Source organism: Echinops telfairi, unplaced genomic scaffold (assembly GCF_000313985.2).
Source record: "Echinops telfairi isolate 266 unplaced genomic scaffold, ASM31398v2 ScPeMD7_3533;HRSCAF=4204_1, whole genome shotgun sequence".
NCBI classification, from domain to species: domain Eukaryota; kingdom Metazoa; phylum Chordata; class Mammalia; order Afrosoricida; family Tenrecidae; genus Echinops; species Echinops telfairi.
In genome coordinates, this window is record NW_022107432.1 from 5,416,247 (window position 1) to 5,433,608 (window position 17,362).

The 17,362-nt window shown below is 39.2% G+C and overlaps 1 protein-coding gene across 1 annotated transcript in view; it reads left to right on the forward strand.

Annotated features, from left to right (window-relative positions):
* LGSN (lengsin, lens protein with glutamine synthetase domain) overlaps positions 1-17,362 on the forward strand; it is a 40,219-nt gene that overhangs the window by 18,425 nt on the left and 4,432 nt on the right. The window contains exons 3-5 of the mRNA XM_045294907.1: positions 36-89; positions 966-1,172; positions 13,044-13,210. Coding sequence (XP_045150842.1) covers positions 36-89; positions 966-1,172; positions 13,044-13,210 — 428 coding nt within the window. The remainder of the gene's footprint in view (positions 1-35; positions 90-965; positions 1,173-13,043; positions 13,211-17,362) is intronic.

Genomic DNA, 17,362 nt, shown 5'->3' on the forward strand with positions numbered 1-17,362 from the left:
GTCTTTTCATCAAGTGTTTTCTTCTTTTGTTTCAGAGAGGCAAAAGAGCAAAGGAGTTTTTATTCCTCACACAGGCAAAGTAAAAGATGGTAAATGAGACTACTAGGTGGTGCAGTGGTTACTCGTTGGGCTACAATCCACATGGTCAGCAGTTTGAAACCACCTGCAGCTCCATGGGAGAAAGATCAGGCTTTCTACTCCCATAAACATTAGTCTGGGGAAGCCACGTGCGGGTGCGGTGGGGGTGAGGGATTTAGTGTCAGTTGACAAGGAGCCGATTTTGAGTGGGATCCATGAAGAGTCGCGCTGCACCATGTGTCAGCTACCAGCCCAGCACGTAACCAGTGGCACTTAATCATTTACACCACCCAGTGATCAAAGACGACTACAGTGTACGTTACAATATAAGTATCTGAAAATAACCTATCAAAATATTCAAAATGTGAAGGGGCAGAACTGTGTTAACAGTTGAGAAAAGAGAACCAAGCAGAAAGAAAATGTTAACAGGAAGGGAAACACGTTTCTGCTGAGAATGAGCACAAATGTAATTACTGAGGGTTTGGGAGATCATGAGAAAGGTGTTGAGCAAGTTTCTGCACCATTGTTGGCATTTCCGGTAGAGTCCAATAGACTCGAAACAGTCCTTAAACTAGTTAGTACCTAAACAGAACTTCGTTTAGACAGTGGGTGCAAACCTGGGAACACCGGTATGCCAACACAGGGGCAGTTGAAATTGCCACTGCATGGTAATAATAAAAAGCAGCATTTTAAAGCTTTTATTATTGTTTTCATGTTCTTTGCAGACAATGCGTCCCTTTACGGCTGAAACCAGTGTGGACTCCTGTCACTGCTCCTCACGAGGATAGCTTCTGTTGTCAAGTGCTCTTTCTTTCAGCATCTTACGGCAGTTGGAAACAACAGCAACACGTATTCACATCATTTCCCCCTCTTCTTCCTTATTGCAGAGAGGACCAGAGAAGCAATGGTGTGTAACACATTGAGGGATGCAAGCAAACCAGTTGTGGGACCCGATGCTACTGAGCCCCATCAGCCTCATGATGACAAGACTTCCAAGGAGCAGACGATGGCGCTAAAACCATCACTCCGGAGAACATCAGTCAGTACTTCTGGCAGAAAATCTAATCGGAACTCCAGTCACAGTGGTGAGGATGGTAAGGACTCTGAAGCTAAGTGACGTTTGGGTCTAGTCACTAGTTCCAAGTTTGTCTTAAGAGACAATGTGACGCTGGCTGAGGAATGCTGGGCTGGGAATCAGCACTTGCAGAACAATTACCTACCTGTAGCTTATCAAGTGGTGTCCGGTGAGGTGCCCACTGCAGAGCTCCGCTGGGAACAGAGGGGTTGCAGTAGATAATCGCTGACGTTTTCATGGCAGTGAAACCAGTGTTGTTTCAAGCCTGTCATTCATTTATTGATAGTGAGGTCATTGTTTTAGTATGTGTGTTAATATTTTGTTATCATTTTCCTTGGTTAATATTTTCTTTGATGCAAATGATGGAAACTAGTGAAAAAGCGATAGCTCTTGGTTCATAGGACCCAGGATGAAAGAGCTGAAGAAACAAGGTTTAGAAAGCTGGAGAGGTAGCAAAGCTCCGGGAACCCTGGTGATAACCTGCACTCATCTGTTAAGCAGAGGTCTGGCATTTTGAACAACTTCTCCACCCCAGTGGAGAAAAGCTGTACACAGACATATAATGTGCTCTTGTCGGGCAGTCTGGGAAATGCTATGAGACCGTTCTTTTCTCCCCTGTGGGACGTCTCTGAGGGGGAATCTGACTAGACAGTACACAGCGACGAGCAGCTGGAGACCTGGAAGGAAAGTGTCTGAACTCCATTTGTGTTTCATTTCTATGGCTGCCTTAACACATTTCCACTGTTGGTGCTCAAAACAACACAAATGTATTACTTCATAACTCTGTGTCAACAATGTAGGTTGACTTGTCTCATTTCGGTGCTGTAGGTTGTAAATAAGGCTGAAGCCAAGGTGTTGGCTGTCTGGGTTCTTCTCTGGAGACTCCAGATGACAATCAACTTTCATGGAGATTAGCAGAATTCATTTGGGTAAACGAGTGAGGTTTCTGCTCTCACTCATTGTCAGGTATGGCTACTTTTAGATCTTAGAGGACTCTTTTCCATCCTCTATCTCAGAGCCAGCAGAGATTGGAACTCCTCTAGTTTTGAATCTCTCAAAATTCCCCTCCAGTAAATTACTTGCTTTTAGGGATCACCTGGATAATCTTTTAATGCTAATGTCCATAACCTTAATTCCATCTACAAAGCCTTCTTTTACATGAAGTTTAACACAGTAACAGATGGGCACTCACCAGCATTTCTGCGGGAGAAAGCTGTGGCAGCCAGCGTCTATAGACCGCGCTCTTAGAAAGTCACGTTGTTCTGTTCTGCAGCGGCTTTATCAGTCAGAACCGACAGTGCTGAGTTTGGCTTCGTTTGGTTTAGGAACCTTTTTGGAGCCCATTCCGTTTACCATACCATCTCTCATCTCTGGATTTCTCTGTCCTTTGTTTCCTGATTTCTCCATGAAATAGGGAACATGAGCAGCCATTCCAAACCATTTGGAGCTGTCTACACATGGACCTAGAGGGGCCATGTGGATAATACAAAGGAGTGAGGTGGGCTGGGGGTAAGACAACAGGAAGTGGTTCTGTTGAAAAAGACAACAGCACGGTTGACAATCGACCATATCTGCTGGATTGGACTTGTGAATACATTTTCATTGGCCTTGTCTGTGTCTGCTTCCAAGCTGTTAGTGCCGTTGAGTTGTAACCGACTCACAGTGACCCCACGTACAGCAGAATAAAGCACTGCTGAGTCTTGCACCAGCCTCATAATTGCCCCTATGCTTGCGTTCATTGTTGCAGCCCCTGTGTCAACCCATCTCATTAACGGCCGTACCTAGCTTTCATGCTACACGGGCAGGATTAAGAAGTTGTGAGAGAGACAGGATAGCCCATCGAGTAGTAACTATTTACCATCTGGCTGTTTATAGGGAAAAAAGTCAGCTGATGAACGAGAGGATACATATCTGTGTTAGGTCGGGTTCTCTAGAGAAGCAAAACCAGTGATATATAACATATATATATTATGTTCATATATGATATATACACACACACATATATACTCACATATATAATATTGTGTGTACTTGTGGTGCTGGTGAAAAATATTGAAGGTACCATGGACTGTCAAAAGAACAAGCAAATGCCTCAGAAGAAGTACAAGCAGAATATTCCTTAGAGGCAAGGATGGCAAAACTTCATCTCACACACTTTGGACATGTTATCGGATGTCCTGAGAAAGGACAGCTTCCTTGGTAACGTAGAGGGGCAGCAAAAAAGAGGAAGACTCACAAGGTGGACTGACACAGAGGCTGCAACAATGACTGCACTCCTATAAGAACAATGTGAAGACGTCGAAGGATCAGGTGCTGTTTTGTTCTGTTGCATGTAGGGTCAACATGAGTTAGAACACACCTATCATCAACAATATATCCATCTCTATCTCTGTATATCAAGTATGTGTGTAAAGGAATTTAAATCAAGACAGTGGCCAAGAGCCAGATGCAGGATTCAAATCAGCAAGAACAGAACTTTCCCACAGCATTTAGTTATGTATACAGTAAGCCTCACTTCTGAGAAAATGTCAGGGTTGTGAACTGAGTAGAGGTTGCATTCCACCCCACTCTTCCCACACTGCTTGGCTGCTCAGATCAGATCCCATCCTAGAGTTGCTTACATTGTGTTAGATCACATCGTGGGAGAGGCCTTAACTGCCAAACTATTAAAGTCCTGCCTGAGCCAAGTTGACACAAAACCTACATAACTATCACAGTGCCCCACTCAAGGTTGCTTTAGATAAAGGTTTCTATAGAGAAATATCAACCCTATGTTGAATGAATCAGCTCCAGCGAGGCATTCAATTGTGTTGCTGTAACAGCATTTATAGGTGCCACAGTACATTGCCAGAGATCAGCCAGAAGTTCAGGCTGGATTCAGAAGAGCATGTACAATACAGGTTATCATTGCTATTGTCAGATGGATCTTGTCGCAAGGAACAACAGAAAGATGCTTGTTTACTTGTGTTTTATTGACTGTGCAAAGACATTAGACTGTGTAGAGCATCATAAACTATGGATAGCTTTGAGAATACTGGGAATTCCAGAATACTTAGTTGTGCCCATGGGGAGTTTTTACATGGATCAAGAGGCAGTTGTGTAAAGAGAACCAGGGAATATTGCATTGTTTAAAATGGTAGCCTGGGTTGCATCCTCTCACCATATTTATTCAGTCAGAGAAGCTAGATTATATGAAGAAGAACATGGTATCAGGATTGGAGGAAGGCTTACTAAAAAAACCAGATATGCATATGACATAACCTTCCTTGCTGCAAGTAAGGAGAATTTGAAGCACTTGCTGATGAAGATCAAGGGTTTCAGCTTTCAGTGTGGATTACAACTCAATGTCAAGAAGACTAAATTCCTCACATCTGAAACAAAAGATAACAACAGGATAAATGGAGGAAAGACTGAAATTGTCGAAGATATTGTCTTGCTTGGATCCATGTCAATGTTCATAGAAGCACAGTCAAGAGATCAAAAGTTGCATTGCATTGGGTCAATCTGCTGCACTAAACTTCTTCACAGTGTTGAAAATAGGAATGTTACTCCGAGAAGTAAATTACACCTGCTTCAAACCACGGTATTTTCAGTTGTTGCCTATGCAAGTGAATGTTGGGCATTGAATAAGGGAGACTGAAGAAGAAACAATCGAGGTGCTGGGGAAGAATATGAAAAGGACCATGAACTGCTAAAAGGACGAGCAAATCTGTCTTGGAAGACGTGTGGCCAGATGCTTCATAGAGGCAAGGCTGGTGAGATCTTGTGTTACATACTGCAGACATATTGTCAGGGGGAGAAGGACATCATGTTTGCTAAAGTAAAGGAGCAGTGGAAAAGAAGGAGGCCCTTAAAGAGATGGATTGACACAGCAGCTGCAACACTGGGCTCAAGCACAGCAACAATGGGGTGGATGGTGAAGGCCTGGGCAGTGCTTCTTTTGTGTGCATAGGGTCTCTGTGGGTTGGCACTGACTAGATGGCACCTAACAACAACACTAGGTATTCTATTTAACATCATTAGTTCAGAAGCTTTTTCTATGGCCCAGGATGGAATTAAGTACAGGCCCTATGTACCAAAACCACCACTAGACTGTCAGTTTGTCATTCTGCGGTGGCTTGCATATTGCTACGATGCTGAAGCTACGAGACTGACATTTTAAATACTAGTGTCACCCACAGTGTACAGGGTTCAGTAGAACTTTCAGATGAAGGCAGGCTAGGGAAAAAGTCCTGAAAATCTACTTCTGAAAAATAAGCCAATGAAAAGCTTATAGACCACAAGAGCACACTGTCCAACTTGCAGGCTTTGGCCAGCTCATTAGGCGGGATAAGGGTATCGCTCTTGGTGATGGAGAAGGCTTTTGAAGATGAGGGAGACCGTTGACGAGATGCATTCACAAAATAGCCACAATGATGAACTTGAACATACTGGTGATTGTGAAGATGTTGAATGACCAGTAAACACAAGGTTCCTGTAAATTAGAGTTGCTATGTTGGCCATAAGGTTTCCTTGAATTAGCGTTGATTCGATGGTAACTAACGATGACAAAGAATGAAAAGCTTATAACTTGCCTCAAAACACCAACATGGAATTTAAAATAGAACCTGAAAACCAGTCTCCAAAGATAATTGTAAAACAATCTCAAGGCAGGTGGTGATTTGCTCCTCTGTGATAATAACTGGGGCTTTCACATTTTTTTCCCAAAGAAAAGCTCCTTTATAACTTCTTATTGTTTTTATTTCTATCTAGAACCTGGGCTTTCTAAGTGTGCCTAGTCTAACTCGATATGGCTAGATGGTAGAGTCACGTCTATACCAACAGGGAAGCTCTCAAATAGCCATGTGGATATGGGAAGGCAGAGCTTGGGCAGGCGTATGGATTGTGCTCCCAGGTGGGAGATAGCTGACTTCAATAAACAGTGTACTCTGGGATGTGTTTTGCTGTTTTTGAATTGCTGTTTCTGAAAGCCCAACTGACTTCTTCAATCTGCCTTTTATCAGTGAACAGGGCTTGTTCACTGTAACTAGACTATTTCCTCATTGTTACTGAACATAGACAACATTTCCCATAGGCCATTGAGTTGCTATAGAGCTTTGATAGTGTTTAAAAAGGTTTTCCTATTTTTTCCCCTTAATACTCACACCAATAAAACTTTCTTCGTAAAAGTACGTTGATTTAATGTGTTAGTCCTCTGAGGGGATGGGGAAGGAGCACAGCTCCCATGACCTGCACTGTAAGTAAAACAAATGAGTATCTGAACTGGCCATTATCTGCCTGCTATTCGCCATGTGCAGCTGGGAAGGGCTGACCACAAGATTTAATTGTAACGAACAAGCATGATTTATTTGAAGGAAAGAAATTCAGATAATGATGTAGTAAAATTAGCTGATGTTTCAAAAGTGAAAATAGATTGGCTATGGCTCTCATATTTGGTGAGAGAATTGCACTTCTAAATGTAAAATTGATGCTTCGCATACATATATCAAAATACGTGATGCCAATTTTCACTCGTTAGCTTCAATTGATCCGGCAGCAGTGGGCTTGAGGTTTGGGAGTCAGACAAGGTCAAATCGCATGGAACATATTCATTCCCATTCACACACTCTCTGAATTGAAAGCATATAACGGAGTTCCTGTAATAAGATGGCACTGCTACAGAGAGACACTAGGGAGACCGTACAATAAAGCTCAACTTCTGGTTTTTCAGAACTGACACCCTGGAGGGGGAGGGTGCAGCAGGCAGTAAACATGTGCTTATAAAACATGGGATGTGGTGATAAGGGCTCTGGAGAAAATGGAAACCGAGTGACATGTTCACTGTCCAGTCACACTGCAACATGGAGATCTCACAGTGCATCAGGGGTTGCAACTTCATGCTGTGACCAGATTTCATAGCTTCGGTAGTCTAGGAGATGAGGGTTTATTATTTTGGCACTATGCAGCATCTGAAATGATCACATCTCAGTACTCGATGCCTTACTTATCATCCATGGTTGCGCTACTCGATGGAGCAGAAGTTCCAGGAGGATAGGCTAATTATGACGGCTTCCTAGGTTTATGCCCAAGTGAACTGTGCGTGGTGATTAAAAAAATATGTCTTGAGTGGATGGATATCTTTCCCGTTTTAAAATAATCTATATTTACTGTAGACACTTTAGAAGATGTAGATGAGCAAAAAACCAAATATGGCTCCTCTCATGAAATGACTGATAAACCAACAAAATGACTTTATTTCACAGGAGGTGCTTTTCTACCTTTTAAAAATGTCATTCATTTATTTATAGCTCATAGATAATTGTTTGCAGAGCTCTCTGGTGGTGCTGTCAGGTGAGCGTTGTTGGTTCCGCTCGTTGGTTACCTTGCTAACGGCAACCAACCCCGGTTCAAACCCCGACCAATTGTTCCAGTTGTTCTGGGGGAGGAATAAGCTACTGCTCTTATAAACATATATATAGCCTCAGTGGTCCGATATAGCATCACAATGAGTTAGAATCTACTCAACGGCAGAGGGAAATACAATGATCTAATATATTAACATACTGATTATCTGAAATTTTCAACGTATCAAAATGCATGCCCACATTATTTCACTTAAGGAGCATTATTCCACTTGAGGGAAAACACCCAATATTTCAGAATGGGTTAGGAGCACAGCAAGTGCTAATTTAGCATGAAACATTGTAATTGCTTCAGTTTAATGGTTTGTGTTAAATGGAAGGTGGTTATAAAGCCTAAGGGATCTCAGAGTAGCCAAATGTATCAGTCACAGGACATTATCCCTAATATATTTGTATAGGTGACACTAGTCATTTGTTTTCTTCATGTATCTTGTACTTAAAATCTATGTTTTTAACTGTCAAACATTATGCTTATTTTAAAAACTTAATTATAACTTGAGAAAAATATATGTAGTTATTGTTTAAAATGATAGCTGCTTAATGTCAGAGAAATGTGACAGATGGATAGGAATTCAGTTACAAACATTATTAAGTTACCATTTATGTAGGACAGAGTAATTATGTTCATTTTATATATTTAAGTAGCATGTTTATGGTACTGTCAGAAATGTTAAATACCATGTTCAATACTCATAACAATCCTCTGAAGTAAGTAATATTCTATTGATGAGAAAGCTGGGCTAAAATAGGATAACAAATTTGCCTTTGCTAATGCAGGCCTAGAAGTAGAACAGATCAGCTTTGGGATTTGTTTGGTACCACTACACTCTGATCAAGAACTGATAGCACTGAAGGAAGAAATGTAGGTGAAGTAAAGGCACTGCAAAAATAAAGCTCCACGAATTGGCAGGATACCAGAAGAGATGAGCCAAGAAATGGGCGAAACACTGCTTATGCAAAAAAAAGAAAAAAAAACCCCAAACAACCAAAATACTCAAATGATAGCTACTTGGACAACCAAGTGGAAGAAATCTATATTTTTGCCCCTTTCAAAGAGTGGTGTCCAACAGAATGTGGAAATTATTGAGAATATCATTCTTATCACATACACACAAAATTTTGTGGAAAGTAATTAAAAATGGTCACAGCACTATATCAACAGGGAATTTCCAGAAATTCAAGCTGGATACAGAAGAAGATTTGGCACAAGGGAAATCATTGCTGAAAACAGATGAATCTTGGCTGAAAATAGCGAGTGCTAGAAAGAGGCGCCCCTCTGTTTTATTGAATAAGCAAAAGTATAAAACTATGTGGATCATAACCAATTATAGATAATGTTTCAAAGACTGGAATTCCAGAACACTTAATTGTGCTCTTGCAGAACCTGTACACAGACCAAGGGACAGCCATTCAAAGAGAGAAAGGACATGTTGCATGGTTTAAAATCAGGACACGTGTGTCAGGGTTGTGTCATACGTGTGTGTGTGTGTGTGTGTGTATATTCTAGCTGAATGGCGAGCAAATAATCTGAGTAGGTGGACTACATGAAGTAGAATGTGGTATCAGGACTGTCGACAGGTGCATTAAAAACCTTCAATATTCAGATGGCACACCCTTGCTTACCGAAAGCGAAGAAGACTGCACTTAGTGATGAAGACCAAGGCTACAGGCTTCATTATGGATCACAGCTCAACATAAGGAAAGTGAAAATCCTTACAACTGGAATAATAAGTAACATCACGATTGATGGGGAAAAATGAATTTGTCCAGGATTTCATTTTACTTTGGTCCATAATCAATAATCATAAAAACACCAGACAATAAATCAAAGGATTTTCTGTATTGGGAAAATTTACTGCAAAATCTCTCTTCAGAGTTTTAAATAGCAGAGATAGCACCTTGATGGCTAAAGTGTATGTGATAGTTAAGATATACTGTATGTACTCGAGTATAAACCGACACGAATATCAGCCGAGGCACCTAGTTTTACTACAAAAACGGCATTACAAATGTGCTGAAAAAACTAGACTAATACACGAGTATATATGGTATGTAAACTAGTCTGGGCCAAGCTTTTTAGTAGTCTGGCAATAATCGTTCAGGGTGTGATCAAACATGGGTGGAAAATCCATTCCATTATGGAATCTAGCAAAATGCTATCAACTCTGTGAGCAGCTAATACTTATAGCAGTTCTTGTTCAGGTCCTAGCATTGATGCAATTAGAAGAAAGACTCCTCAGGGGTGTGGCCTGATCATTTTTAAAGCAGATCCTGTGGGAAAGCTTGCCAGTTGTACTAGATCTGGGTTCAGCATCCGGTTTGTTGACTTTCTGCTGCTTTAGCTGCTAATCCCAGGAGCCTCCCGCAGACTGCAAACCTTGGATTCATTTGACTTTGTATCCACCAGCCTGTGGTCTTTGTTTCATCTTTCTTCTCCCTGGTTTGTCAGGCCTGACAGCTACATGAGTTGGGAGGAACATTTAGCTTGCCATATGAGCCACAGACTTGAATCAGACTGGATTTATCCGTTTCTAGAACTATGTGAGCCATTTATTTATATAACTATTTTTCTATATAATTACATATAGGCACATCTCTGGTTTTGCTTCTCTAGAGAATTCAGCCTAACAAAGTCTGCCTGACATAAGCCATCGTGATTCCAATAGTCTCATATACTCATGAAAGCTAAATGATGAACGGAGAAGATGGAGTTAGGATTGATGCCTTAGAACTGTGGTGTTAGAGGAGAAGGTAAGTATTCCAGACTGTGAGATTAGAACTGTGGTGTTAGAGGAGAAGGTAAGTATACCAGACTGTGAGATTAGAACTGTGGTGTTAGAGGAGAAGGTAAGTATGCCAGACTGTGAGAAGAACAGAAAGATCAGTCTTGGATTTAAAACACAACAACAACAAAATCAGAGCCAGGATGCTCCTTAGAAACAAGGATGGTGAAACTTCATCATCTGTATTTTGTACATATTACCATGAGGGATCAGTCTCTGGAGAAGGACTTCGTGCTTGACAAAATAGAGGTTCAATGAAAAAGATGAAGGTGCTCAAGAGATGGAATGACACAATGGCTGCAACGATGGGCTGACAGTGTTCTTGTGTAACACACACGATGGAATGACACAATGGCTGCAACGATGGGCTGACAGTGTTCTTGTGTAACACACACACACACACACACACAAACACACACACACACACACAAACGCCGGACCTCGAAGCTATTCCGTTTTAGAAGGAGCATTGAGTTCCAAATCAATTTTTCCCATAAGAAATAACTGAAAATGGAATCATCCGTTTTCGACCACCAAGTTTTTACTCTAATCTTGTCTTTTTATACAAAACATTACATGCCAATTTCAAAGTAAATAAGTTTAGAGTTAAATAATATAATTTAAATAAGAAACACAACATTAAAAAGGTTTTTAACGACAGTATGGCCCCTACCTTGAGACGGATGAGGGGCTGGATCTGAGGACACGGAGGCGGAGAGGAGGGATGGAGAGAGAGCCATTGTTTGGAAGCGGAATCCCCCTCCTTCAAATCCACTGGTAGCCGCTTTTCAATTTTTCCCTTTGTCTTTCTTCACTAGGACCTGCCTGGTTTTCTCTGAAAAAAAAAAAAAATCTGTCTTATGTGGTCTGCTGTTGGCGTTTCCTCAACTGTTTTCTGAAAGGGTTTACTAAATTATCATCAACAATATCGGCAACGCGATTAACCAGTTCCTTATCATGATGATTCTTTTCAAAAAACTCTTTCGCAGGGCCCACTTTTTTAAATCTAAAAACAGTACAAAAAGCCACAAAACTAAGAAAATTATAGCAAAATGCTTGCAACACAGCCGCAAGAAGTTTAAACAACGCGTACTAACAACACCAACTAACGCGGAGTGACCGAAACAGGAAATGATTTTGTTAATACAAATCACATGCGTGGGGTCAGAGCCCGATGTTTTGTCTGAGCTCTGATGCAAAATGTTCTCGACATTTCGTGTCAAAATTCAATTACTGATGCAGTCGAGTACTGGAGTTCTACTGTAGATATATATTTTTGTTTTATACTTACATAAATAATGTTAACTTCCAGCTAAAGGTAAATGAAAAGAACGTTGCTGGCCCACCTAGGAAAGCACTGGGGGCTGCTGACCACAGGTTGGCAATTCAAAACCACCATCAGCTGGTACGAGAGAGGAAGCTGGCTACCCCGTAAAGACTTACTGTCTTGGAAATCCAAAGGAGCAGCTTGACTGTTTGCTGTGAGTTGAAATCGACTCAGTGGCAGAAGTTTGGTTTGTGATAATCAGCCTGTTAGAGACAATGCTCTTGGGAAGATAGTAAAGGAATGTAAGAAAGGGTAAGATTTCCAACACTCCACCAATGACACGATGACAATATGTATATGATGCTTTCTTTAGAAAGCATAATCAAACTTCCTCTTGGGAATCCTTGAGTGGCACAAAATATCAAGGAGCTTCTCTGCTAACCTAAAAGTTAGCGATCACCCAGAGGCCCGTCTTAAAAAAGACCTGCTGAGCTCCCTCTGAAAGAGTAGCCAGTAAAACTCTATGGAGCACAGCTCTCCTCTGGCACCTGTGGAGACACTATGTGTTCGAATTGACTGGATTGAAATCCACTCCTAACTCCAAACCTCTCCCAGTGGTGCTGTGTGTCAAACCTACCCGGATCCCTGAGAGAGAAAGATGAGGTTGTCTGGTCCAATCTTGGAAACCCTCAAGAGGAGCTCCGCCTTTCCTAGAGGGTCGCTGTAAGTCTGAATCAGCCAGATGGCAGTGGGCTTTGAGTTTTAACGTCTTCTTGTTGTTGTTTTTTTTATTTTACTCTTTTTTTTTTGTTTTTGATTTTCAAATCTTTATTATGCTCTGTAGGTTGTCTTTTCAATTAATGTCTTTTCTTTTCTTTTTTTTTTTAACATTTTATTAGGGGCTCATACAACTGTTATCCCAATCCATACACACATCAATTGTGTAAAGCGCATTTGTACATCGTTTCTCAAAACATTTTCTCTCCATTTAAACCCCCGACATTAGGTCCTCATTTTTCCCCTCCCTCTCCACTCCCCCCTCCCGCATGAGCCCTTGATAGTTTATAAATGGGTATTTTGTCATATCTTGCCCTGTCCGACGTCTCCCTTCATCCACTTTTTGGTTGTCTGTCCCCCAGGGAGGAGGTCACACACAGTTCCATGTAATCGGTTCCCTCTTCCCTACCCATTCTCCCTTTACCCTCCCTGTTTTGCTACTCACACCACTGGTTCTATAGGGCTCATCCGTCCTGGATTCCCTGTATTTTCAGTTCCTATCTGTACCAGTGTACCTCCTCTGGTCTAGCCAGTCTTGCAAGATAGAATTCGAGTCATGGTAGTGGGAGCGGGGAGGAAACCTTTAGGAACTAGAGGAAGGTTGTATTTCTCATCATTCTTGTTTTTTAATTCATCACGATCCACTGACTTTTATTTTACAGATCACCCCAAAGACAGCAGTCCATTTCCCACCCTACCTCAACTCTCCTCGAGAATGAAGCACATTAAACAAGAGATGACCAGAAATCACCTCCAGTTTGTGCGTTTTGAAGCAACAGATCTCCATGGTGTGTCCAGGTCTAAGAGTATCCCAGCGCATTTCTTTCAAGTGAGTTTTATTTGCAGAAATATGATTGAATGTAATTTCATGACTGTTAGCAAGTAAATGGTCCTTATTATTCTTTCTTATTTTCTTGTTAGTTATACAGCAATTCAAGCTGAAAACCAATCGTTTATTTTGTTTCTTTCCTTGTCCCATGTCAAATACATTATTACTCCCTGAGGAGCTGAACATATTCTTAGCTCCCAAACAGCAATTCCTTTACCCAATAGAAATACAAAACTAATTAAGACTGGTAATTTTAGTCCTTCTGCCTTGAATAATTTCCCTCCACAGAATTATCTTTTCTCCCCTACTGCAATTATAAAGATTATATTTTATTTGACATGAGATAATTGCACACGTAGACTCAAGAGCAAATATAAAAGGGGAAAAATTAAATAGAAAGAATTTACTAGATAAAAAGTATATCTCTTTCAGCTCCTAATTCTGATAAGAAAAGACTCCATTGTTATTAGATGACTTAATGAATAATATTAAGTTTTTGAAAATAATGATACTGGGAAATGTATTTCTGGATGAGTTTCTAAGTTTTTTGTTTTTTTAGTTTATATCATAGACTAAATGATTGAATTGTATGTTTATTGAGTAACTTGTCTGATTCAATGGTGATTTGTGTTGTTATTTATTAAATTCTAGCAAGAAGTGTAGGAAGGCACATCAGTGCTATATAGGAAAATTAAGCATCTTCCAACCTAACTACTTTTTGTTTTTGTATGTTCTGTTTTATTATTTTAATATTAACTTGTAGTTTATTCATTTGCTTTATGTTGGTAAAATCTGGACTTCTTCCAAACACTTCTTGAATAATTCCAATAAATTTAAATTTGGTTTAGGAAATTCTTTCAACCTTTCTTACAGATATTGTTTTCTCTATATCTAGGCAAGAAAGGTCTTGGCTTATTTTTTTTACAATAAAATAAAATCTTACTGTGGACATGTTAAAATGTAATTCACACAGATCTCCTTTAATCAATAAGAAAATATAATGAGTACAGTAGGTCCTTGGGTGGACCTCAATATAAAAATATTTGTTATTTAGTTTTTCTATAATGCTATTAATTTATTCCACTAATAGTATCAAAAGGAACCCTAACAGCACAGTGGTAAAAGTACTTGGATGATAAATGAAACCCATTAACCACTCTGGGGAAGAAAGGTGTGCCAGCCTGCTCCTATAAAGATTATTAGACCTTGTTTGTATACAACCAAAACCATTATGGGACTTGGTTTCAAGATTTAGGGTCACGGTTTCATGTGACATCCCAGTTAATTGACCTAATAGCATATCCAGTGCTTTTGTTCTGACTTCTATTGTTGACATGTAGTATCCAAGGTTTTAAAAGTTTGTTAAGTGGCCATCCAATCCCAAATGATCCATGAGTCTCCATTTGCTGGAACAACAGAGGTAAAAAGAGAGCCAGTAATCGAAGGTACATAGCCAATGTATAAGGAACCCTGGCGGTATTTTCAGGTAAGGGATTGTTAAGCCTGAGGTTGGCAGTTCAAACCACCGATATCTCTGCCGGAGAGAGATAAGGTCATTCATCTGCTCCTATGAATATTGGAAGCACTTGGAAGCCCTAAATAGGATTGCTAGGTGTTGGAATTGACTTGTGTCCCTCCATGAACAATTGCTTCTTTTGTTGTGATCCTAGGACTGGGTGGTACCCAAGTATCACTACAGAACATTTTGATTAAAGATTCCATAGGAGAATGCTTACCAAAAGGGCAAAATACAGAACAGAATTTCAAATTCTCATGAACATCAGTCTTCCTGAAGCCATGCAGGTTGGGTAAATCCTTGAAACTGTTGTCCTGGCATAATCTTTAAGCCTCAAATCAAAGATATTCCCTGAACTCTTCCTAAAAGCAAGGAATAGCTAAAACATAACTAATGAAAAATATCTATCATGAGTATTATGCTTAAAAAAACTATCTATAAGGGATCAAATTGACTAGTGAGTTTATGTTAATGGGGGAGGAATGATTAATTAAATACTGCAGAGTATGTTTGCACACTTGAAGCATATAATCGATGTCACAGAATTGTACATGTAAGAAGTATTGCATTGGTGTCTGCCTTGCTGTGTATATTCTTAACAACAAATATATATATTTGTATATATATAATATATATATACTTGTATATATATAATCTATATGTATATATATAAATTACAGCCTTTGAAACCCTATGGAGTAGTGTTACTCTGTCCTATCAGGTTGGTATGAGTTGAAAATGACTCATGGTAGTGGGCAGCATCATTCGTAGCATCATAAATATCAGTAGCATCATCAATCTACGTATTTAAATAATTGGGTTTGTTCTCCAATTGAACACCTTTACAAGAACTTATTTTAATATGCTCCCTACATTTACTGAGGATTTACATAAATTTATATAAGGTGACAATTTCTGCTTGTCTTTTTTTCCAAATTGCTATTAAAACATTTTCTAATATCTTGTTCAATGTATCACTTATAAGTACCACTGTTACTTAAGCTTAGTGTGTTTGGGAAAAGAGATTTTCCATAATAAGAATTTGGATGCAACTCCTCATACTTTATCTCAATTGCTGTATTGATTCTTAGCTTCAGCTTTACAGCACAACTGACTTTCTCATTGTTTGCCATTGTTATCTTATCCTCATTGATTGATAATAGAATAGATATATATTCCAACAAAATATTTAGAATTTCCTTTGGATGTTGGGAGGGAATACATGGGAAGGCACATTTATTTCATGAATACTAACAATTTAAAGTTAAAAATTTTTTTGAAAAATGTGTTACGGTTAGGCATCACATACCAGTTCATTTACATAAACTATACAATGTAATTCTATACAATGTAAATGTATATATAAATGCATAGTCACACATACACACAATCCTATCTGAGAAATTCATTTGGCAAAGAATGGAATCAATACTTTGAGTTTGCCAAGACTTAGTGAGAAGTTGATTTCAACCTTTATTAAATAATTTAAAAAAAATTATACTTGTGGGGAATAAAACACAAATTTGAAAATTACATAATAAGTTAGACTATGAAGCTATACAAGAGATATGTAATCCGTCTTATAAAAAATTGAGCAGTTTTATTGGCATATAATTCACACATCATACAATTCAATAGTTCAATCCTCTTAAGAAGAGTTGTACACTCAATTTTGGTGTGAACTATCTCTATTTATAGATCAGGAGACTGAGGACTAGAAACCTGACAGTGACCTTCCTCGGTGTTGTACAGGTGGTTAATGGCCTCTTTTCTTTTTAGTTCTGCCATTGAATTTGGTATGCTTTCTTTTCTTTTAAAAATATGCTTATCATGCAACTTTTAGCAATTTAACTTTCATCGTGGTGTTCTTCCATGTTAAATGAAAAAGAAATACTGATTTTTATTTCAAAAAAGGGAATATAGGAAAGGAAAGTAGTATAATTGGAAAAGGCCAAAGAAATAGCTCACAATTATCACAATAATACCTACTATTTTCAGAGAATTTACTATGTGCCTGGCACTCTGCCAAATGCCTCGTCCACATTTGTTTATCCAAAAGCTACAATCTACTGATATTCCTTCTGTTCTATCAAAAATTAAATTTTATTTAAATTATATGCAGGAAAGTGTTTTTGTTTTTTAAATCCTGGTTATACTAATATGTATTATCATAGAACTCAAAAAATCAAATAATGCAAAAATGAGTTTATAGCAGTATAGTTTGGTTTGAATGTATCCCAAAAATAAAAAAATAAAAAGCCCTGGTGGCTCATTGAGCTGCTAATCACAAAGTCAGAGGTTTTAACTCACCAGTGGCCCCTTGGGTGGAAGGAGCTGTCTATCCCTATGAAGCGTTAATGTCTCAGAAGTCCAATGGGGCAGTTCTACTTTATACTACAGGGTTGCTCTGAATCAGGGTTGAGTTGATGGCAATAACTGTATTTTGAGTTTTTTCTTTTTTAAGCATAACGTTTATTTCAGTTTTCTTTCTTTCTTTGTTTTAAATCATTTTATTAGGGGCTCATACAACTCTTATCACAATCCATATGTACATCAATTGTGTAAAGCACATTTGTACATTTATTGCTCTCATCCTTCTCAAAACATTTGCTCTCCACTTAAGCCCCTGGCATCAG